At 44.6% G+C, this 24488-nt stretch overlaps 1 protein-coding gene across 6 annotated transcripts in view; it reads left to right on the top strand.

The window, feature by feature from the left end:
* Positions 1 to 24488, top strand: part of NBEA (neurobeachin) — a 2584133-nt gene that overhangs the window by 741688 nt on the left and 1817957 nt on the right. For 4 of the 6 annotated variants that reach the window (XM_069640608.1, XM_069640606.1, XM_069640607.1 and 1 more), the window contains exons 23-25: positions 7885 to 8102; positions 9949 to 10102; positions 15315 to 15338. In XM_069640608.1, the coding sequence (XP_069496709.1) occupies positions 7885 to 8102; positions 9949 to 10102; positions 15315 to 15338 (396 nt within the window). The remainder of the gene's footprint in view (positions 1 to 7884; positions 8103 to 9948; positions 10103 to 15314; positions 15339 to 24488) is intronic. The other 2 variants (XM_069640609.1, XM_069640605.1) reach the window with 1 other exon arrangement.

Raw genomic sequence — 24488 nt, 5'->3', positions numbered from 1 at the left:
GGATCCTAAAGTCCATAACAGGTTTTGGGTCTTCATGTTCAACCATTTTTAATTGCTTTGCGAAATGAACTTTGTCGGAGTTAGGGAATTTTGTATACAAGGTTGGTGTTTTAACATTGGATTTTATACCCCAATTTAAGATATGATCATGACAATTTGAGAATGCTACATTTATTTCCTGATTGGATGACTTTTCACAACGTGTTCTTTGGATATTTTCATAGGAGTGGCTTGTACAATGACAACATGCCATTAAATATTTGAGGATCTCATCCTCATATGAAGATGAGTACTGTGTCCCTCCCAAAGGAGTCCCCACTTCCCTCTGACAGCTTTGGAGAATCCTGTGGATCCCCCTCGAAAACCCTGCCTAAAGTTGACTCCCAGGTGGCCAGGAGAGGGCAGAGGCTTCCTGGTCCTAATCCTGGGGTTGGTGTACTGTGGGAGGATCATCTGGGTGGAGAGATGCCCCAGGGCGGTGGGGTGATTTTACAGACTGGGACACAGTATTTTTCCTAGAAAAGGGATACTAGTACCACTGGGTAAAAGGAGGAATTGGCATAAAGTCAATTCAAAATATCCCAACCTCCTGAGAAAAGGGGGAGATGAACTCCCAGAGTATAACCCAACAAGGTACCATGTAAGAAGAGCAAGTCTTTTATCTCCCTAAATATGTATCCTGCCTGAGAACAAAGACATAACACGAGGAATGATGGAAACATGGCCTTTCCTATTCCATCTATCTCTAAAAGGGTTAATAATTCCTCTTTTAAAAACATTAAGGGAAGTGAAACTGTTGGTCAAATCATCAGAGCAGTAGAAAAAACGAATTTCCCTTGAAGGGACTACGTGTCCCAGAATCACCCAAGGACTGTGTCAAACAAGAGGGCTAAAGAGGCATGCAGAGGTAGACACAAGGAGGACAAGCCTAATGGCATATGGCAAGGTCAGGCACTTAAGACTGAGGGTCTGCACCATGTGAGGGAGGCATGGTATCACAAGTAGTTACTGACGCAAGAGCTGCAAGTTTCAAAACCTTTATTTATGGTTTAAAAGGGGTTGGAAGACTCCTATCCTGTCCTGTAACTAAGATGAGGGTATTCTTGATCATCAAACAAAAAGAAAATACAGTCCTAGTCAGTCCTTAGTCAAAATAAAATGGCCTATACTAATAAACCTAATGCCTGCCCTCTTTCTAGTACAATAAATGTGTAAAGGGAATGTGTAATGCAAAAAGGAAAATCAGTTCTCAAAAGAAATGTCAGTATGGCTGAGTAAACTCCCGTCCCTACGTTCTGTATCACAGGGTAAGGTGGCACCCTTGGACCTTACGACACATTCTGGCTTCAGACACATGGATGCAGTTGGTTTCGTGGACCAGGGGCCACTTGGCCTTCCACAAAAAGTCCCTAGTTTATCCGCTGGACCTCTTGGCTTTCTCTCTAGCCCAGGTCACTTTTTAGCTTGTAATACAGTTCAACAAAAGTTTGTTTCCTTCTGGTTACCACAATTCAGTCCAGGTTTCCCTCCACCGAGCTCAAATCTTTTAATCACATTTTGTGGGGGTTCCCTTTCCCAAGCTTCCCTCACACCTGCACAGGCTTCCCTCCATCAGGATTAAGTCTCCTTTCACTTTACTTCCGCTGTTGAAGACTTTCGAAACTCCGAGGCTTTTGCTCTTACCTCAGCATAACCACTTCAACCTTCTTTCCGGAAACATCACTTTTCCTCTCCTACACCAAGGCCTCTTGGTAAATGTAGTTTTGAGCACAGTACTTATTTCAAAGTTCACAGATATTGTTAAGTTTGTTCCCTCTGCCAGGAACAAACTTAACAGTTCAAATCTTGCATCTCTGTTTCTTTCTCTTCCCGCCGTTTTTACGGCATCAGACATTTCACAGAGAATTTTGATTGGGCAATCTTCTTTCGCCGGATCACTCTGTTTCTTTGTATCTTTAATTTACAGTTCTTTACAATGATCTCTGGCATCTTATCCGCACACACACACAACCTTCATTTGTCTGATACTGTTGCTGTCAGGTTTCATTTAACACAGACCGGACTTTAATTGCTTTCCTCAACTCACTGGCTGTGTTAATTCATTTTCGTCTTTCGCGGCTTTGATCCTCAAGTCAAGGCTGATACCATGACTGCCGCTGCATCTCCCTAACTCTGCTGTTCACCCGGGAAGGTAGCTGGTATCCATGAAACACAAGATGTTTGTCTTCACCATCACCCTGGAAGAACTGCTCCTTCTCATGCAATGCCTTGCCCCAAGTGTGTCTGTGTTCCACCTTTTAACTATGTGGGGAGAGCTAATAGGTACTAGGTGTTTGTAATTAGGATCAAGTGCCTGACCGCGCCTGATCTTATTAGTGGAACATGTCCAATGTATTGCATGGGTGGCACTCCTTTCAGCCTCAGACCTCCTCTTCCTCGCATCAGTGTGTTTAGGAAGGGCAGGATCTGGGAAGTTGGAATATCCTATAAAATAGGATGGGATCGAGGTTTTTGGAAAGGGGGATACCATATCTTGCCATTGGGAATTTCTCCCCCACTCCCCAAGGACTCCTCACCCAGGTGATCCTCCCACACTTGTCCGCTGCCAGGGTCTGGATCCAACGGTGATGGCCATGACCTGGCCACCTGAGTAAGGGATCTCTGGGGTCTAGGCAGTGAAACACCCTCTGGTTTTTCACAACCTAAAACCAGTTAGCCCACCCGAGTGATATAAAAGGCTTCTGCAGGAGGATGCCACAGAGAGAAGCTGGAGCAGGAGCTGGAAGGTCAACAGTAGCAGTAGGAGAAGAATAACAGAAGGCTGGAAGTTCGTAAGGAAGGGTAACCACGGAAAGGACGCCGGAGCTAAGGAAGAACAGAATACACCTGCAGGCCCTGAGGTGGTCCTGTGCTTACAAACCCTGTCTGGCTGTGGCTGCATTGGAGGAGACTGGTAGAAGCTGGCAGTATCCCCAGGTGTGTCTAATTGTTGTGACTGCAGAGCTGAAGTCCTGTGTTTTACCCGACTGTTGTGTGCAGAAGCAAGCCGAGTGGAATCTGGTGAGAGGAAGATTCCAATAACAAGACAAGAGTGAAGATACCCGTGCTGAGGAGGGGGTGTGGGTCCTGAGAGTGCCTGTGGTAGCAGTAACAGTGGAAACAAAGCCAGGAAGTGGAAGCAGCCACAGCTGCAGTAACGCTGTACTCAGTAAATGAAGGGCCATACTCCAAAGCAGCAGAAACTCCTTGCTGGTAACTGTAACCAGCTGGAATTCATTTGCGTAAAAGGTAAAGCGAGTAAACTCATTCGTAGTTGGGGGAAGTCATGTTAAACAAAGGGAAATGTATCACACGCTTTTCCTGCAATCGCTGTAGTGCGCGTGTGTGAAGAAAGCCTTTCTTTTTCCATTGTTACACTGAAATCATCACCCAAAGAAGTCCCGCATCTCCTATTAACAGGGAGAACGGTAGCAGTAAAGATGTAATAAGCCGTAGCAGACTTTCCCAAACTGTTACAAGAATATCTTACTTCAGAGAGGCCGGCTATGAGGTATTGTGTTTCCTGTTCACCGTCAGTCATATGCTGTCTATATTAAAGGGAACGCAAGTAGCAACTTGGAGTTTACCATCAAGAAGCAGTTACATATGCCTAAATCTGATTTTGAAGTGAACCGTAACTCTTGTGACACTGTACATTTAATTGTCGCAGAAGTTGTTCAACTTTAAAGTAGAGCAAGCTTTGCCCAAGCTAGTAGACAGAACCTTACAAAGAGGAAACCAGCTCAATTAAGAACTGAAGTTTGTTGTCCTGAATTTGCTGAAGCTAATACTACCCCAGAGTCCTCTGATACAAGGTTGTATAAAACTGGGAGAGTGGCATTGCAGCTTTGCGGTAAACCCTAGAGACACGGAGATGCACAGAAATCTGAGGAAGGGAGCTGGGTGCTTCAAACAAGAAATAAGTACTTATCTGCAAAGCTGAAACTGTGGCAATTGGAAGTTAAAGCAGATTGTGTGGTAGCTACAAGACTTGGAGGAAAGGCAAAGAGGCTGCCCGTTCTTATAGTAGTGGAAAGAAGAGTGTCTTGCCAACCTGTAGAGGTTGAAGATTCTTGCTTATGTTGCCTAAAACATTTCCATATTATCAAGTTGCAGCAGCTGAAAGTAGAACTGTGGTTGTCTAGAATTTTGTCTGAACATTTTAAGCTGGGGTTTAGTGATGACTGCAGGATTCACCACACCACCCTCATCCTTAATCGTACCAGGAAGCAAAGCTCCTGGCTGGTTATAATGAGTAACCCAGACGTAAGTAGGAGCTGGTCTTCTTGTACTTGGAGGTGCCAGAAAATGTTTTGCACAGCATGGAAACGAAGCACGACCACTTGATCTTCGAGTGAGCAATTTTTAGACCCTGCTTTCATGAGCAAAGTTTTCATCATGCAGAGGGTTTGACCACCACATCTTAGACCTTAGTGATGAGCAAAATATGAATGCAATGGGCCTTCTTACCTGTTGGCTGCTGTTGGATCATGGGACCTTTAGTTATGCAGTAGCTTGGCGAGGCATCATGCTGCTTTTCTTGACAAAATTATGTCACGGTTTTAGAGCAAAACACAGAAGAGCCTTATTTATTAATGCTAACAATGAAACGATTGTAATAGAAAGAACCAGAAGTATTGATAAAAATTGGAATGAATAATTCCATGATGTACTGCTAAGATTACAATGTTCAGAAAATGCCCAAGTTATTCAAATTTGGAAAATTACAAAGTTATAAACGACTTTGGGATACCAGTAATGTGTAAAATTTGAGCACTCAGTCTGGTGACCACTTTAAGACGCTGAACTGGACACGGTTGACTGGGTGGAATTGGTCGGTGGTGAGGAGCCCCATATTCATTTCCTGACAGTTCTTGTTGAAATATACGGCACCAACTTCAAGACAATGATTGTTGTGTGGTTAAGCTATGATTGGCTGTAAATTCTCTAAGAATTCTTCCACTTAACCATCATGAATCACAAATTGCAATTTTGTGCTGGAGTCTTGGGCATCATGATGTCATAGTGTCCAGGAGAATGTAACCATCTAGAATGTGATAATTAAATAATGCATATTTGCTTATCAAGTGACCCATTCATAGTTTCTCCCACTTGGCTGCGTTCACGACTAAACCAGTTTCAAAAGCAGTTAATGGACAAAAGGAAGGCATGTGACAAACTAAAGTAAAGTATTCGAGTTGGCTAATGAACATGTTTGTATATTGGTGTGACTCAATGCAGGGCTGTGTTGTGCTTTGTGAAGCAGTCCTCCATCATATTTAATAGCCATCGGAATCTGCATTACAAAATGGCTCACAAGTCGCTGCGGAGACCATACCCCAATACTGGTCTTTAATTTCTGTACCAGTCAGTCTACAGGAACAAGGGGGGAGAGACAGACTTGGAATCAGACCGCCATGTGCGTGAGAAAAGGATGCCTCGACCATATACAAAATGGGTATTAATGGGACTGCATGCCCTCACTCGTATAATGATAATTCATGCTGTATTAATAGTAGACCTGGTACGCGATACACTTGAATGGGCTACATGCTTAATACTGGAAATGCATTATGTGATGTTGTGTGCACCTCAAGGCCACAGCTGTATGGCACAGTCTGTAACTCTCCCGTTCTCAAAACAAAATCATCATCAAACCTGTTGACATTATTTAGAGATCTGCCAAGTGTGCTGCTTCAAAACAAAATTAATATCAATTTCTACTGAAATACAATATTAACAAATTCAAAAGTTTAGCTTTTCAAAACATAAAATTATAAAATGCCATGTCTCATCATCAGACAATTGGATCTTCATTAGACCCATTAATTGAATAACAATGTCCAGCTTGATAATGTCCAAGTAAGTACAGCCACTCGTGTTCCCTGCCCACCAAACGTCGGGTCCGCCCACCCCCTTTTCAAGTCCAAGCTCTCAAACTCCCTCAATTCTTTATTCCCCTTTTCATCTACTTTCTTCCTCATCTATTACTCCCCTCCCGGGCCTCGCGACTCATGTCTTCACTTCCGCCCTAATTTGCTGTTTCCATTCCTGTTACACTGGCCAATTTCCAGCTGAATCAGGGGGGTTTAAAATCTGGGGATGAAGTAACTTTGTTTAGTATTTGACCCCAGTCCAGCGCTGGTTCCTTTTTCCTTAAAATCTCTACTTCAGCTAGTACCCACAGTTCTATATGTATATCCTTAATCCATTGCTGTATCAATGGGCCATTTGGACATTTCCAGGATTTTTTTTTAAAAAACTCACAGCTCGGCCAAATACACTAACTTCCTTGAGTAGTCTGGAAGGCCAACGAGGAGGCTGTTGACATTGCCTAAATGTCACATCATTATAACCTAGATCAGGGACTTCCCTTGGTGGAATGGAAGGTGGTGGGGCTTAATAGTTCTTATTTTGGGGATGTGGAATCCGGCACAGGTGCAAAAGAAGGCAAAGTGTATTTGGCTGCTAAAGCACACCTGTGAAGTGCTTAGCTGATATACCGGGGGCTCTTGAGTGGAATGGGCAATTTCTGGTTTGGATGATTTTATCGTAAATCATTACGGATCCTTGGTGAATGGCAGTCAGTCACTTTGAATGTTGGTCGGTTAGGTAGGAAAAAGCATATTTGGATGGTGTTGGCAAATAGATTGTAGTAAGTGCGAAAAGAAGAGATGTAGTTCCTAAAGGCGGGTATACGGGGGAAGAAGAGAAGATCCATCACACACCTTTGGGGACAGCCAGAGGTAGCAGGGTGGTTATGGAGTTGGATGGGTGCTGCTCTAGGATGTTGTGGGGAAGCAGAAATATCAGTGATGCCAAGAGGGGAGAGTATGCATATTTGATGAACTGTGTCAAAACCATCAGCGAGATCCACATGACAATATTGGCCTGAGGCTTGAAACGAGCTCTGATGGGGAAAGTGGAGACCAGTGTAACAACACTCTTGGTGGATTACAGTCTAAGTGGCCTGATTGTAGGTGATGGCGGTGGTAGTAGTAGGTGTGTGTGTGTAGAGCTGGAAAGTAAGTCCAGTAAAACACTACCCTCTGGAGGATTTCAATCAAAAGTACAGGAGAAGCCAGGAGGTAAAACAGAAACCATGTCAGGAGATAGTTCAGTGCATGGTTTCATGTCATTTCCACTAAATATTACTTCCTTGTCATTTTACTTTGTGGAAATGACTTCGAAAGTTTTACTTCAATTTGTTTTTTAATAGGGGTTCTCCCCCCAAAACCCCTTTCCCCCTTCACTGCAACCTCTATCCCAAACCCCTCCCCACTCCCCTTTCACACCTTAACTCACAATTCTATATAATTTTCGAAGTAATTTCAAAGACAGTTCCACAAAATAATTTGTGGAAACAACCGGAGACGCAGTGCATAGTGTTTGGCTAAAGACCAGAGAGAGGAATTTAAGGAACGGGGGTTTAGTTATCCAGGGAACATAGGTTTTATTTTACTCAAAGCAACCTACGGGCATCCTTGTGTCCTCCAATGGACTCTTCGAGGCCTCCTGACTGATCACTGCTCTCCGCTGTGGGACTTTTCCTTTTAGATATGGTATATGATCTAGAGAATTGATTCTAACCAATGGACTGCTGTATGATCCAGAGAATTGATTCTAACCAATGGACTGCTGTATGATCTAGAGAATTGATTCTAACCAATGGACTGCTATATGATCTAGAGAATTGATTCTAACCAATGGACTGCTGTATGATCTAGAGAATTGATTCTAACCAATGGACTGCTGTATGATCTAGAGAATTGATTCTAACCAATGGACTGCTGTATGATCCAGAGAATTGATTCTAACCAATGGACTGCCCCCTTTGTATTCCAGGCTGTGCAAGGCCGTTCCAGTGCACCCCATGACCGGGACCTGAGAGTCGACTTGGGGTTCCGAGGCATGCCCATGACCGAGGAGCAGCGGCGCCAGTTCAGCCCGGGCCCGCGCACAACGATGTTTCGCATTCCCGAGTTCAAGTGGTCGCCAATGCACCAGAGGCTCCTGACCGACCTGCTGTTTGCTCTGGAAACCGACGTGCATGTCTGGAGAAGGTACACACTTCAGCGTGAAGTACTTTTGCTCTTGTGTTTGTAAGTGTTCCATGGCTTTTATAGGCTATTGCTTTGCATACACTGCCACATTCCTAGATGCAGGGTACTTGAAAACCAGAGTCTGCCAGCATTGGGGTTTAAAAACTGTTATTGAACATGTGCAGGTGTCAGAGCTTAATTCATTTGAATGCCAGCCACTTTTGATTTCTTATCCCCTGATCCTATAACATGGCCGAGGTCACAAGCGGTCTTAACTAACCGAGGACCTGCAGGGCCGGCATGTAACAATATTAAAAAGTAGAAATACATGAGGTGATAAACATGGTCTGACGTATCCAGGGGCGAGTGCCACCCAGTCGTCCACATGAATTGCAGTGCAAGACCTCTCGGCCTACTTGTCTGAAAATACCGGGTCTTTCACACTGCAACCTCTTTCAGGAGCCTCTTCTCGTTTTTCTCTGCTGTTTGCAAACTTCGTTCAGAGTTCAAGGAGCGAAACAATTTATCAGAGCAATTACAGATGTAGGAAATGGCACTCCACTTCCTACCCTGGCTCCCCCACTGCGCGGTCCAGTTCCCCCATGTATGTTCTGAAGCCCTAATTGGAGCTTCCTTTCCTTAATTAACGTTCTGTTTGCTCTCACTCATTTTAAATGCACTGTAAAGGGTATGGCAGCAGAAGAAAGGATGCATGTTTTCAAATGTTTTGCCTGTACCATGACACAGGCCCAGTGTTTAAGGCTAGAGTATATATGCTTCTGAGGCTTGTGACTATGCTTAGATGTACATGCTTTGCATGGGGTGGCAAGCAGTACTTGTGCCGCGCGCGCGCGTGTGCATGCGCGCGCGCGTGTGTGTGCATGCATGCGCGCACACATGTATGTAGAACTCTTTGCTGTGAGGGGATATGTAAACGTTGTATCTACTTCATGAATTTAATTCTCATCTGTATAGTGCCAATTACTTAAATATCCAAATATATCTTTTTTTTCAAGACATTAAAACTGCATTGCACCCAAAACCTTTTCAAACTGGCTCCCACATTTTCCCGTTTTCTTTTTTGACACTCCACAGTTTCTATAAGAATGTATAGCTTTGTGAACATTCTTTCTGTGATATGTGTACTTTTAAGGTAATCTCTATAAAAGAGTGTTCTTGAAAGCCACGCACACAATTCTGCCAACTACAACTGGCAAGACATTTGATCGGATGCATAACTTTCAAACTAGTCGCGATCCCATCCTCGCTGCTTAACTTAAGTGTGTGATCTTGGGCAAATAATTTTATGTCATGTTGTCCTGCCTGACAAAAAAGACTCGCGTCGCTCCCTGCTGTGATGAGACTTTTTTTCTTCGATGTCCCTGCAGTGTCAAAAAATAGGAAGGTTAGAAGGCCCGATCCGGGGCCTGAGATTCCATAACCAGCCCTGCTCCTCGTGAATCCTCTTCCCTCTCTGTGCTGAGGTGTCCTTGTCATTCTCTCCCTGCAAGCTCCATCCTCTCCCACCCTATCTTCTCCTCCCTTTCTCCCAAAACCTTTGCACTCTTCAGATTCCAGAGCTATTGCTATTGTCAGTGGCTCGGCCCGGGCCCTTGACCGTGCTCCAAAGCAGACCTGGCTCGGCTCACAACCGAGGGGAACTGCGTGTGTCTGTGTGAGGAACATGGGAACCGTTTTCTCTGCAGTCAACCTCCGCGCCATTAACGACTATTGCCAACCAGCATGGATGCTGATTCGTAAAGTCTTGCACAGTTCTACCACGTGAAAATGCTACACACCAGATGCTAGTCAGGCGTGGAAATCACGTCACTAAATTAACATTTTCTTCTTCCCGTTTTACTTCCAGCCATTCCACGAAGTCGGTGATGGATTTTGTCAACAGCAATGAAAATATTATTTTTGTACACAACACAATTCACCTCATATCCCAGATGGTTGACAACATAATTATTGCCTGTGGAGGGATTCTACCGTTGTTGTCTGCAGCCACGTCGCCCACTGTAAGTACAGCAGCGCCATCTAGTGGCCAATTTAAGACTGATATGCTGTAAATCAATCCCCATGGATTTTGCTGTTTTGTTCAATGTGCAAGAATAATGAAACCTCCTAGTTGCGTAGAATGTTCCGGTATAATGGCGATCATTCTTAAGTTTGCAACGTAGAAACGAACACTCGTTCTATCAAGGAATACAAATTAGGAACACTATCCACTGCCTTCCACGATAGAATCGTCGTAGTATTTCCACGATTGATATGCACCACATTTTATCCTTCTTATCCTTGGGGTAGGGGGGTGGGGGTTGGGGGGTACAGCAAAAAAGAAACGGACAACCCGAAGCCTTGTCTTTGCACACATTCACCGAGAAACAACCCTGTTTTGGCTTCTCTTATTTAAAGCAACATCTCAAAATTAACTCTTAATCGGAGCCATTTTAATTTCCAACATACATTTCACACTGTCTGGCTTTCAGTGAAGACACACATGCATAATTCGGATGAGCAGGATGTGAACGCTGTGGCTGCTGTGAATTTAAGATTTGGGATAGAGGTCCTTTTGGAATGCTTGGGTAACTCGTGCTCTCTGGCTCAGAGGAGAGGCACGTGCCAAAAGTTTAGTACATTGCAAGTGCGACTCAAGTTTTGTAAAATAAATAAGTTTAAAAAAAGCCTCCTTCAGAAAATGCCCTCGTGCACAGTTTCAAGAATGGCGCCATTCTGCTCCCAAATCAAATCTATCATAAATGTAACCCAAGAACGAATTGTGGTTTGTCGTGGAATGTTAGTACCAAATGGAGTGTGTGTGACACAGATTCGTTTTCTATGCAACTTTAGAGAGTAAACAAGATAGAATAGACAGCTCTTACCAAAAGGGGAAAATAGCCTTTAATTAGCTGTACAAGCCCATGCTTTTATCTGCATTGCAAGCCCATGCTTTTATCTGCATTGGTACAGTGCATATATACCATGGATGTACTCGGTGCTGGAAATGGAAAACATTTATTGGGGAACCGTCACTTCTGAAGAGGTGCGGGGCTTTGGGAACGATGGCCAAGGGAGTGGCCCTCGGCCAGGTTGTACAACAATATCTCTATATAGAAATCAATCTATTTGCATAAAAGCAAAGAGCATTACGGGAACAACACGATGTCCACAATTTTAAATGTTAAACATGTTTTACAGTGATTCATTAAGAAAACGTTTTAAGCAAATAATGGCCTCTTCTCTTTTGATTGGTCACAGTAATCACCCTAATAAAGAGATGTCTGTAAAATGCAGGGCATATACACCAGTTTTAAAGCGGTGTGTGGGGTGCCTGAGACTGTGGGACATTTTTTGCATAGGTGTGAGAGACATGTTGAAGAGAGAGAAGTGATGAGGGTTCGGTTGACTGCGCTGGTTGTGGCTGAGCTGAGTGGGAGGGCTTTGCTGGGAGGTGACTGGGTGAGAGGCAGGAGGAGGAGCAGTGTGATGTTGGATTTTGTGAGGCAGACGGGGCGGTGGGAGGAGTTGTGAGTTTATGTGTGCTAAGTATTGATTGGTGGGTCTGGTGCACATCATCCTTTAGGATGGGGAAGCGCCTGCGTGGGTCCGCCCACGCCTCTGATAATTGAGAAGAATAAGAGCAGCAAGACTGTATGTGAGGCTGTAGCAGACTGCTTTCAGAAGACTGGACATGATGAGGCACAGGATATATGCAAGAGTCCTGTCTGGGACCCCCTGGGTCTAGATGACTTGGAGGCTTGTAATCCCTAAAATTTGCCCACAAAAAATGAAAGACACTTAATATCGAGAACAAATTCCCTTGTCTTATCGCAAAGAAAGTTGGCACTCTGGAATATACAGGTTTCCAGCATTATGCTTTGCTCTTCTAAAGCGTAGGCCAATACTATGCCAAGGGCATGAAGGAGAAATAGTGGCTTCTTTCCACACCAGCCACCTTATCAGTGACCTCAACTCTTGGTCTTTCTTCCTGAGGAGTTGGGTGGCAGATGGAAGGCCTGATCCAGAAGATGCCCCCCACCACCACTTCATCACCTTGATTGGTCTTGTGGCTGGCGTACCAAAGACTGACCCATCACAAGTAACTTCCTTCGTTGGGGTTGGCACCTCTTCTGTGGCATTAAGCTAAATCGCTGCCCATCAGTTAGTCCAACTGTTGTTCAATGTGTCCACCTGGGAGAAAGGCATAATTAAGCAGGGTAGATCCCACCTTCCTCCCAGTGGTCCTTATTCATGGACTGCAGATCTTTAATTCCCCCCGTGGCTGGTGCAGGATAGCACCAGACTGGAACACGTTCACTCCCTGCTTTTCTTTAACAGAGCCACCGACCTCAGACAGATATATGTGCCCCTAAAGTAAGGACATGGGTGCATTCTGTTTCCGTGTCCTGGCATAGACCATCACTGTGATCTCTCAAAGCTCCAAGCCAGTATGATTGGTTTATTTGATAATGACGTGTTTATTTATATATATAGCGCGTACACCTAAGGGTTGTACATAGAACATATTTGCATACATTATACCAACTGAGGTTGGTCCTCATTTATCGTACTCAGAAGAATGAAAGGCTGAGTTGGCCTCACCGGGATTCGTACCTGTGACCTGCCCATCACAGCAGCGAGCGCTCATCTCATTCAGCTATCTTACCGGCTATGCAAGGAATCGGCCACCTTTCCTCTTCAGGAGCCAGGAGGATCTATAGATAACAGGGTATTCACTGTAACCATCGGCTCTACCTTTCCTGGAGCGGAAGGATGCTTTTGACCGTGAGCCTCTGTCCATTTGGCCAGAGGTCTTTCCTTCTGATTAATGCAGGCCTGTATTCATTTGGGGTCCTTTGCGGTAATCTGGAAATGTCGGTGTTATTGTATTGGTCTTCCTCCGGGTATGCCTACAGAATTCCCCAGCTTTTGTTGCAGCTGTAGTGTGGGATGCTGCCATCTTGGACGGACCGGTCTGTACCCTTCCATGGATGGGTGCTTTTCTATACATGTTTTTGAGATGACCCTTCTGACCGCCAAAAGGCCTAACTACATCTCACAACGAAGAGGCATCTAAATTCCCAACACAAGACAGAATTATGTTAATTGCAAAACCTGCCCCCTTACAGTGGTATATTCCAAGAGAACATAACAGCAGTATAACATACGATATTAATAACCCTCCTGGGCATTTTGAGCATCATAACAGATAACTATGTTATAAAGTAAGCTACAGAACTTGTGGTAGTCCTTAAACCAGGCAGAATATTAGAAGTGTGGATGCCAAGAAGTAGTCAATTCACAAATAAACGTATACAATTCTCACCCCTACCCCGCACAATTATACCAGCTTCGTTCTTCATAACGATGCATAGATAATTAAGAAACCACGTCCATAGTGCTTGGTGGCAACACATATGTCGATCGTGTGTTCTAGAGCAACGGTCTTCTGCATTGTGTAGGCATCGGTCTGTGACATTCGAGAGATGCTAGTGGGTCTTTTGCTCGAATACTGGTTGGATTTTATTTGCTGGAATTTTTTTAATCAAATTTTACCATCAACACACAGATGGTGATTTGGGGGTCAGGTAATATTAGTGGGGGTGGAGTAGATCTGGGCAGTGGGAGGTGAGGATGTTCACCTCCCTGGCTCTTTGTGTTAAAACATTTGATTAAAAAAGTCGAGCAAAGTAATTTCGACCCATTGTTTTCGATCAGTGGACATGTATCCCCCGGGATCGAACACTGCTTCCCTGCCATTTACAGGGCGATGGAACTACCCGTTTGATGTCGTGAACACTATATTTAAATGTAGTGAAGAAAGGAGGCAGTGCCTGATGGGTCTCAAACGTGCTGATCGCAAGCTGGATGTGATTCTTGTAGGCCGCGTGATGTGTGAGTGTATGGTAGGCACTTAGGCTGCACCTTTTAGGATTTAATGCGGTGAGCTCAGAATACCCTGTAGTGGCACGGTTGCCCCTTCAGAGAAACATGAATACTCAGTTTTGATTTTGTTAAATGCTACGCCCAAGGTGGGGGGGAGGAGTGTAGTGCTGTTAAGTCATAGGGCCTCATTATGATTTTGGTGGTCTCCCGCTGGTTGGTTGATTGGTTATTTATAATGCACCTATACACAAGTGTTAAATCCGGCGGGATACCACCAAATGGAATTATCGTTACCGGCACTCGGTAGCTAAATCCCCATTCCACTGAGTCTGGATTTCTGGTATTGCCGGCCCCCGGTAATACCGGCTGTTTCTTGCCAGTGTGGTGCCTGCCTTACCTCTTTCAGCTCTTGGCTGGAGGTAAATCAGGCCACCCCACCGGCAAACTAAAAGTTTGCTGATCGTAAATGTGCCGGTAAACTTTATTACTGGCACCTTAATTCCGGACCGGCAAACATGTTATGAGCCCCAGGGAGTTTTTCGGGGACTGCTTAATGCCCACATGTGTTTTGCTCTGGACTGAGCGCTTTATCAAGGAAAGTCTGAGGTAGTCTGTCTGACTTTTTTTGGGGGGGGGACGCTGAGTGGGGAACCAAAAGTAATGCACCCAGTTCCAGAACGGCGCACAAAGTCCACCTATTGTGCGAAGCACTGGCAAAAGCCACATTACTCCTCATTTTCAGCTTCTCAATTGCACACCCATACCCTGATGGAGTATTTCCTCAGTTTCCCCTTAAAAAAAAGGCATACTATTTAACAAACACTAACATCTGCGTGCCCACCTGTCTTCTGCCGTGACGGAGCATCTACAGGGCTCTTTGCTCACATTACAGATTTTGTTCACTTCATCGTTATTTTTACTTGGGTGTTGTGTTGGGTCCTGAATGGTAACACCCTGCGACTTCCAACCTAGGACCTTAGTGGCTGACCACAGCTCGCCTGCCTTTGTGCCCAGCCAGAGAAATCACAGTAAATGCCCATGTAAAAGCATTCTGCCTTCTCAGGATTTCCTCAGGGCCATCTAGACCTTATTGGTGGACGTGTGCCGCCTCTGCTATTGATGGTGACTTAATTGTTGCAGTTCGAACTTATTTAACTGCAAACTGAGACGGTACCCACTTGTTCTTATGTTGAAACCCATTTAACTAACTGTTTAAATTTGCACTCATTGACTGTTTCTCTTGCTTTGACTTTCAAACTTGCAATGTGTTCCTTTTGATTGTAATGCCTTTCTTTTTCTTGTACTGTTGTGATCTGTTGTCTGTTTTGTCTATTGCATGTCCAGGGTTCTAAGGTTAGTATTACTGCTGTAAGTTTCATCTTTTAACTCATTTCTTTTCCATTTTAAACCTTTATTTTTATCATAATGTAGGTGTCAAAACTGTACTTTCCATCTGATTAAAAACGTTAACCCCTTAAATGCAGAGCTCTATGAAATTCTATGCAAATAGGACAAGCTTACTCGCCCTTAGCACATGCACATAAATAGGCCTAAAAATTGAAGTGAAACTTATTGATGAGAGAGTAAAAACACATGATACTTTGCTCATATACAAATGTGATTGCTAAGCTCATCATTCAAAAAGACATTGGTTTCCTGGAGACAGACAGCACCTCCCAATACTTGGAATAGTAATTTTTTTTAAATTTTTATTTTTTATTGATTTGGCTGAACTATGTCAACTTCACAATATAAAAATGTCATTACATATTTCATCACTGATCATACATTTAGCAACTAAACACATTCCTTTACATTAATAAAACAATTAAGGCTTGATTAAAACAACAACAAAAAGAAAAGAAAAAGAAATAAAATAAAGAAGAAAATTAAGATAAATGAATACTTAAAATGAAACTGCCTCTCATCGTTATCTTACAGAGGTTGGAGACTTTCCACTTGATGTACAATTAGTACAATGGTTAATGATCAAGGTGTATTATTTTTTCTTTTTTTTTCCCCCTTCTTTCCCTTTTCCTTTCTTTTCCCCATTTAAAGATCTTTAAGTATTAGCTGGGTCAAAAAATCAATGGCTCTGATTCTGAGGTGTGTTAAAATCCTGAGTGAATCATTTGCCATAGAAGATCTGGAGTAACTTCACGATACTCCACCATTACTGATTGGAGATTTCTGCATCTATGCTCTGATACAGGAACAAATGCTTCAGGGCTTTCTTCATAAACTTGGAATTGTAGGAAATAGTCCAACCCCTCCCACCACAGAAGTCTGGATTGACCATAATTGAAATTGAAAACCTTAAATGTCGATTACTGCCTGAGTCGGAGTACCCATATGGTTTTCAAAATATGAGTCAACCTAATAAAAGCATAATCTCTGAGCACTTGCGTGTTTTTTTTACCTTTCTCTCAACAAAACTGCAGTGGTGATGTTCTGCATCGCTCCAGCCCCTCCTGCAAGCTAGGTGTGTTTGGTTCCCTGTTACGTGTTACAGTGCTTCTCTCAAGCAGTTGCTTTTCCTGCTTCATGCAGAGGCCGTTACACTAAAACCTATCGCCCAAGAGACATGGGTTGCAGAATAGCCGCAGTGGTGCGAAGGGTTCGCAGACTAGCCGTGGTGTGGGCCAAGGGCTCTGAGGGCGTTAAAGCTGAAGAGCCCATTGGTTCAAGGCGCAGCTGATGGCTTCAATACGTTCAGTGGGAGGAGATGGGCCCGTGCAATAAGCATTGTGGTCTTGGTCCTCTTTGCACGCAGCAGCCGGTCATCCTTCTCCCTTCTCGCATCATTTCAAATAGATGTAGTCGAAAGAGTGCCTACATCTCCAGGAAGCAAGCTTTGGGTTTTGAGAAAATGGAGTTTGTTCTCTGGTGGTTGCAGTTATTTAAGGCGTTTTACAAACTCCCCCAAGAAAAAACGCTGACAATTTAATACCCTCTCTCGGATGTAGTTTCCAGAATGATAATTCAGGATTGTTTCTGGTAGAAGCAACATCAACGCAGTCTTGTTCTTCATTCAAGAAGCTAAGCTGCACAGTACTCCAACTTCAGAAACTTAAGGGTTAGGGCAGTGAAACAGGAACATTTGTTTTGGTAGATCGCCTCTGTCATAAGTGTAGACCGACTGAAGGGCAGTATAGTTATATCAAAGTATTTCACTGACTCTGTGACTACCCGGCGCGCTCTGTTGGAAGTGTGGGAGCTATCATGTCCAGTCAGCATGCTGGAACACCTGCAATGGGTGCTGTGGGTGAACCTCAAAGCTGATAAAGGTGCAGTGCCGATTACTTCTATCTTTCAATGGATTGGTGGCATATTGGTTAAGTAGACCAGACCGTATCAGTCCCAGCTATCGAGACCACAGGACACAAAGGATCCTCATAACGTAGCCAGGCTTTCTCGTACCGGACTTCAGGCCCGAAATAACATAGAAGCTAATGAATGTGACTGGCTCTTCTCCTGCGCGCCTGACCTGGTCAACGTGATGTTTAAAACTTCCAATAACACTCTGATGGGTGCCAATCACCTGCCTTTTATAAAACTGGATACATTGCCAGAGGGGAATATAGGTTGCTTTTAAATGGTTCATATTTGAGTGAATGACCTCCAAGACCAAAACATGTTTGTTTTTAAGACAAGCCTGTGTTCCACACATCCTGACATCCAAAGGAAACAGCGCTGATGGTTTAGAGCATTTGGTCTACCAAGGTCCCCTTTGTCTATGTTCTGTAAGGTGAGACTCTGCAAATGCAAAGCCTGTCCTTTACCTGGATGGAGGATGTTGATGCTTTAGCAAGACTATACATGCCAACGTATTGCGCCTCTGCTACTATGCTGCTATTTTACAATACTCCATTCCACTGATGCACATAACGAGTACTTGAACTAAAACCCGGGATTGTAGAAAGCATTGCGTGAACCATTCCTCCCTGCTGGAACCCTTGTGCACTAGATGCTGGTGCCTGGATTCCCTAGCGCGAAGTGATCTACATCCGTCTTATAAGATCCTGCCATCTGAGAGTACGTCTGGTGGTTCCTCATGCTTTGCCTTGACAGCCATTTTCTTCTGAGGAATCCTAGTCTTCATTATTATACAATGATTTGTGTGACCTAGATTAAATCGCCAGTTGTATTCTTTGCAAGAATGTTAAAGCTGTGCAATTCCTTTTGGGGGGAACAAAGCAACACTGTTTCCATTGATCGGCCCATCTGGATCTCTTATGGGCGTTTCATTGACTTTCCCTGCCTCTAAAGCTGTCACTGGCACCACCTCTTTCTTCTTGGAGTGCTTTTGCATTGTTCCCTGCAGCCTGGTGCATCTTAAACTGCCAACTGCACACCCAATGGGTACAAGCTTGCAGCACCAACCCTGTGAGTCAGCCAGTCTCCTGGAATCCAGGAGATTGTCTGCTTGCTGCTGGTCGTTGTAAACTACCCTTCTGTTAGCTTAAGTCACATGATTAAGAAAGAATTACCGTGAGCCATAGCGTGACAGAGAAAGATTATTTCCCCCGCCAACCTGGTTTAGTATGTGGTTTTGGGTATCCGAGATCCCCAAGAGCTGTAGAAATGGATCACACGGCATTGTCACTTATATGCCAGTCACCCAGGAAACGGACTCGTAGCACACCAGTCTGTAGTGTTCTGCTTAGAAGATGCAAAAACCTCCCACTACTCGAGGGGCCCCGACTGCTGGTTAAAGACTGTTTCTGTTGCATCTTGGTAAGCAGCCAGTTATCCTTCAAAACCTGTCCAACCAATGCTGGAGAGGGAGTCCTCTTCCTACCAAACTCTTGCAGAAATACCAGGGAATTGGGCCAGGGTGTAGCTAATCAAATTCAAATACAGTGAATAGATTTGAATTAATATTGGTTTCTGTCATTCTCAGGATTTTCACTCTCATAGTTTTTCTTCAAGATTTTAATTCTATTCTTTAGGATCGAAGCCTTTCTCAAACAGCTGCATCTTATTTCTCCATTTCTTTCAAATTGACCCTTAATCCCAATGTTTATCTTCTCTCCATCCCCATAACCTTTGGGTCGGCTGGTTTACTTCACATTTATCACCATTTGGTGTACCTTCCCCTTGACACTTAGGTGCCAGAACTTGAACTCTGGGTTCTTTTCTTTCTTGGCAGTCTTGTAACACGCAATCATTTCCAACATTTGGAGACTTGTTATCAGGTAGAAGTCTGGATTCAGATTGTATCGGGTCTCAGTCTTTTAAGAACAGCTGTTATATTCTATACCTCCCAACAATGGTTCATATTTGTCAATGTTTCTGGAATCGTGGACTTCTATTCCCAGAATGCAATGATTGTGATTTCTATAATTTCTTTGTTTGGCTCCAAGAACATTCTCGTCAGGCTCCATCAGACTGCTTTTTCATTGCCTTCACTTTGCTTTGCTGTAGGAACGTTCTTTCCCAATTCCAGCAGACAAAGCTGCTACATCCTTTCACTTTGTTTAGGAGGCTTTCCAAATGATGTAGCAGATCCCTTCTACTCTATGGTGCTCTCCGTCATAGCAGTTGGGTGATCACAAAACATTCTCCAGCATTAATTCCACTTATCATGCTCCGTCGCCCTCTCCATCGTGTCACTGCTGTGCAGCACATATCCAAGAACTTGGCTGATGGCTGTGTGCGGTCCCAGTGTCTGGCATTCCTCTTCTGCATCTCACTTCCAAGTTCTTCTTGTGGTTCTCTGCTCTGGGTATCTGGGGCCTGCGGTTAATCTTATCCTTGCTTCTGATTATGGGGTGCCACTCTGACATCTTCTGAATTCTCTCCTCCGCCTACCTTGCTAGTGTGCTTACAGCTCACCCGTTACCTGCTGTGCTCCAGCTCATTAAGGAATCCACATCTGCTGGTATCACTGTTCTTTTCCTCTCCAATAGTGACAGGGAAGAGGGCACATGTTCACAGCAAGGGCAGATAGATTGAGACTTCCCTGTGTTGCTAGATATCCTAGCGGTCCCTTAATTACTCACTTGCCTCATGTTCCATCTTGACATGACTGGCACACCGCACCGCGGGGCAGGACAACAGAGCAACCAGTGAGAGAAGAAGTTCTGAATAAACTGGAGTATTATCAGTTATGGGAAAGCCGTGGATAGTCCCAGAAGGCAGACTGTGCAGCAGAGAGGCGGCAGATATCGGGCAGGGAGCCAGAAAGCAGGCCAACAATGAGAGCACAAACCTTGCAGATGGTAGGAAAGTGGGCTGGTACACAGAGGGGCTATCACCGTGCTGAGGCCCTGAAGGGATTCCTACATGGGCGCTGTACACGAGCAAGACAACCATTAGATGCATGGATGGATAGAAGTGAGCAAAATCCAGGCTGCAGAGAAGTTCACCTTCGTCAAAACCTCCCCAAGGTAGGACCCTAAGGTTTCTCTGTTCTCTCCCACACCTTTTAGGTTAATGTTTCTGAACTTCTATCAATCTTAGCCTCTCACCATTGTCTCTCAGGATTTCTTCTACCTGCTGGTTTAGTATATCATCATCTCAGTAGTTCTCTCAAGATGTCCTCGCCCTTATGGTTCAGTATCTCATCAGCTTCCAGATCATGGTTTTCTGACCTCTCATCTCTCAAGGTTTCCTCATCCCCTCTGGTTCAATACCTCATCACCCTTTGGCTCTGGGACTCCTCTAGCTCTGACTTAGCATCTTCTCACCTTTTGGGCTTCAACTCCTATGTTCTCTCACTGTTCTCACTCCTCAGGTTCCATCACATTTTGACTCTGGGTCCTCTCAAGATTTCACCTGCTCCCAGATTCAGGGTTTCAGCACCTTGCTCCAGACTTCTTCTTCCCTCTGATTCAGGAACTCAACACCTCTCGGTTTGACGTCTCCTCTGGATGCATCCTTTCTTCGGGGCAGGTTCTGCACACTTAATGGACTCCAGAGCTCTCCTTTTTAAGAGTCTCTTTGGCTCAGCTCCAACCCTTAAAATCTCATGTCCAGCCATCGTCTTTTACGCAGCCAGAGAAGCTTAGTTTTATTGTGATTTGCCGCTCCCTCGTGACATCCCCCTCCCTGGCATAGGACGTTTATGACTCCATGTACAAATTAATGTGCTAGCCAAAAGTAAACCAGTTCCTCCAAAGGGGAAGCCATATTTATGCAGGAAGTGATGAAGTGGCCTATCGCCATTTTGAAATCTTCTCTTGAACCAACCTCTATATTCGGTGTCCCTGCACCCTGTTTCACTGGACGTCCGTGTGACTGTGGGATTCTGGTTCTACTCACAGTCCCTTTGTGTGCCCATCCTTACCCTGATCGGCAGCCAGTGTTCTGGCCTCTCTCTCAGTAAACCTCCCTTTGGTTTGCGTACCCGTATGACCTGCAAGTCTGCCTCCATGATGCAGAGTGAGTTGCTCGAACTGTCTGCATGGTGTATCCAGCACTTCAGCAAAGTTCAAAGAAGCAGAATGTGGACCGTGCTCGGTCTCTCCTTCTCACAAATTATTCCACATCCTTATAAAAGACAGACTAGCCCGTTTGAAGGAATGCTTTAATGCCTGCTAGAAGATAGATTTTATTCCCAAAATTCAGCATATTTAAAGGGGAATGGTGTCTTTCCTAAGCCTCTGCTTTCAATCATGTATTCACTTTTACCATACAGCAGATTGCTGGCACAATTTCAGAAAACTCTGTTTTGCCAAGCATTGATGTGACCTGCTCGTACATTTCTTGTCAACCTGTACGAGAAAAGGCACAACTTCAACATATACTGTGCCCTTTTGCAAGTGTCCATGCTAACGCTGGTTACAGCCTTGCGCATGCATGATACTCTGGAAGATAACACCAGGTAGGCCTTCCAAACTCCAAGCAGCAATAATAGAATGCATCCCTAAGGAAGTGCTGCGTGCCATGGAAGAAAGCAAGCAGCTTATTGGATTTCTCAGCATCCATTCTAATTACAATCTTACTCTTGAAAAAGAATAATTTATTTTTTAAATCTACAATATTTCAACACTGTGAAATGTATTGCATGCATCACCCCAAATAGTGGTGCGTCTGCGTTGATATATGCATTTTAAATGGCATTCCCAATGCTGGGGTTGATTGGAAAACCTTTCAGATCAGGCAGAGAGGCTGCAGGATCCAAAAGGCTACATGGCGAAGATCCTGGAGCAAACGCCTCATTTGACTCGGCCTTCCTGTTTGTTCTTTCCAAAGGCTCCTGCCTTCTGGCCTTCACCATGGTTATGAAAGCATCTTTAAAGTGGTTACAGCAGCACTTTTGACTGACCGGCTGGAATTGATCCAACTTGGTGGCCATGCCTATTGGGCCCCGCGATACATTCCTTCTGCCGATCGACTTCTTCTTGCGGGAAAAACATACAATCAGGAAGGACGAAATGCGATCACGTGGAGCCCATGTATCCAGGATCTCTTTGCCCACTGGCCTCACACTCCCTGAATAAGCCTTCATATCTGCATGGTTTAAAAATACTTTCTACTTAAAAATCGATAATAACTTGTCAAAGAGGACATTTGGGGACCCCTTTTGCAAAATGTCATACACTGGCGGAGTCACTTACGCCAGAACATAGTATGTTGCATATTCTAGGTGTACGTTTGCAAGGGCTTCCGAAGTTGTTGCATCCAAGTTGCGGTGACATTTGGATAACCCAAATTGGTATGCCATTTCTTTGCCACTAGATGCGAAGCGGGTGCTTGCTTTCATCAAACAGGATGCTGATGACTGGCATGGCTGGTTCTTGTTACTCTGATCTTGTCACCCCTTCTTGTAAGGTTATAGTTGTATGCTTCTTGTCAAGTCATAGAAAAGAGAGGCTTTCCATGAGCATGTGTAATCTGTGTTTAATGAACAGTAGTAAAAGGGAAGCTGTTGAGTGGAGGCCATGTCTGGTACATGGGCAAGCCCTTTCTATATTCAGTCATTGGTCTTAGTCCTTCAGTCAATGCTTAAGGGAGCTCCGTTAAAATGTAAGCTGGGAAAATCCAGTCCTGCCTCCTTCACAGGTTGCTACATTGAGTCGTTCCAGGCTGCTGTGTTGCATTCCCAATTCTCCCTGAAAAAACGCTGCCACGGGCGTTCCCTTTACCCCACGGTACAGGAGGGGACCTGGGCATGGAATAAGCTAGTGAGGGAGGAACGGGTAAGGAGGGAGACCTGGGGTCTACCCACCTGTCGGAGTAAAGGGTGAGAAGATAATGCCGCCGCCTGTATTTTCACCAGCAGCTTTTAGAATGCGGCAGAATTGCATACAACATTGAGTGCTAGGAAACCGGATAGCGATAACACCTATTGCTACAGTGCTGAAAAGCAGGGCAACCTACGTCAAGCCATATGAAAAAACATTTTGTTTTGGATACAACTCTGAATACATCAGAAGGATGGTTCATGTAGTGTTGCCTTGATGTACAGCATCATGCTTTTGGCACATGATGATCTGGGTCAAGGAGGTACAGTTGGCATAGCTGTCAGGTGGTCCAGAACCCTAACCTTGTCACAGCTCTTCTCACTTCCTCTCCCAGCATTAAATCGGATGTTCAGTTTCTTAATGTCTTTAGGGACTGTGATCGTCAAGTCCCCAGTGTGTAATATTTCTTCATTCTCTCACGTTCTCTCTGTCTCTTGGGACTTTGGCCCTCATCTCCTACTATCACAGGTTTTTCTGTGAACTCCGCTGTAAAGGTATCTCGGGACTTTGGACCCGAGTCCTGAAGTCCTAACTTGTGATGGGTTTCCCTTTATCCACTTCCCAATGGTTTTAAGAACATGGACTTCAGAAGTCCATGAGTTGCACTCAATCTGTTTCTTAATGGCGCTAGGAAGTTGGGGTGTCAGGTTCCATCATGCAGCACTTCCGTTTTGGCTCCATTTCTTAAAAGCTCTGGGAACTTTTCCTCTGACTTGTGGGTCTTTGGGCTTTCATCCCAGTCTGGGCCCTTCTGGCCTTCCTGCCCTGGATTATTGATGCCCTCACGCTTCTCGGTCCCTCCCGGATTCCTTCCACCTCCATCACGCCCTCTCATCTGCTGCTGGTTCTTCCCCGACTATTGGCAAAAAGTGCTGGTCATTCCACAGGGCTCGAAGATCTGGCATTCCTGTGAGCCCCTCATGTGTGACCCTTCTCCGGAGCAAGCGTCCATTCAGTAGCACTCCTCTTTGCGTCCCTGCTGCTGCTGCTGTACAGGAATTCTGTGGCACGTGTCCATCTGCTACCCTGGGAACAGTCTAATGGAGGCTTTAGTCTGAATAACATGATGGAGCACCCATTGAGCTTTTAACAGTGCATTTGCAGAGGTTGGTGAATGGCACGTTACCACCAAGAAACTCATGTATGTTTTAGGTTTGTTACCTTTAAAACTGCTTTTCTCAAGTGAATTACGTGTGCATATAGAACCAGTGAACCACCGCACATGCCACAAGTATACGTGCTAATTATTCTACTGGAATAAATGGAACTTCAGAGACACAAGGCTCCCTCATTCCACATAAACGGCGCAGGACAAGAGTGAGGCAGG

Source organism: Ambystoma mexicanum, chromosome 7q, assembly GCF_040938575.1.
Source record: "Ambystoma mexicanum isolate Mex_15411 chromosome 7q, UKY_AmexF1_1, whole genome shotgun sequence".
Classification (NCBI taxonomy): domain Eukaryota; kingdom Metazoa; phylum Chordata; class Amphibia; order Caudata; family Ambystomatidae; genus Ambystoma; species Ambystoma mexicanum.
The sequence above is the reverse complement of the archived record's forward strand: the minus strand, read 5'-3'. Positions and strand labels throughout refer to the sequence as shown.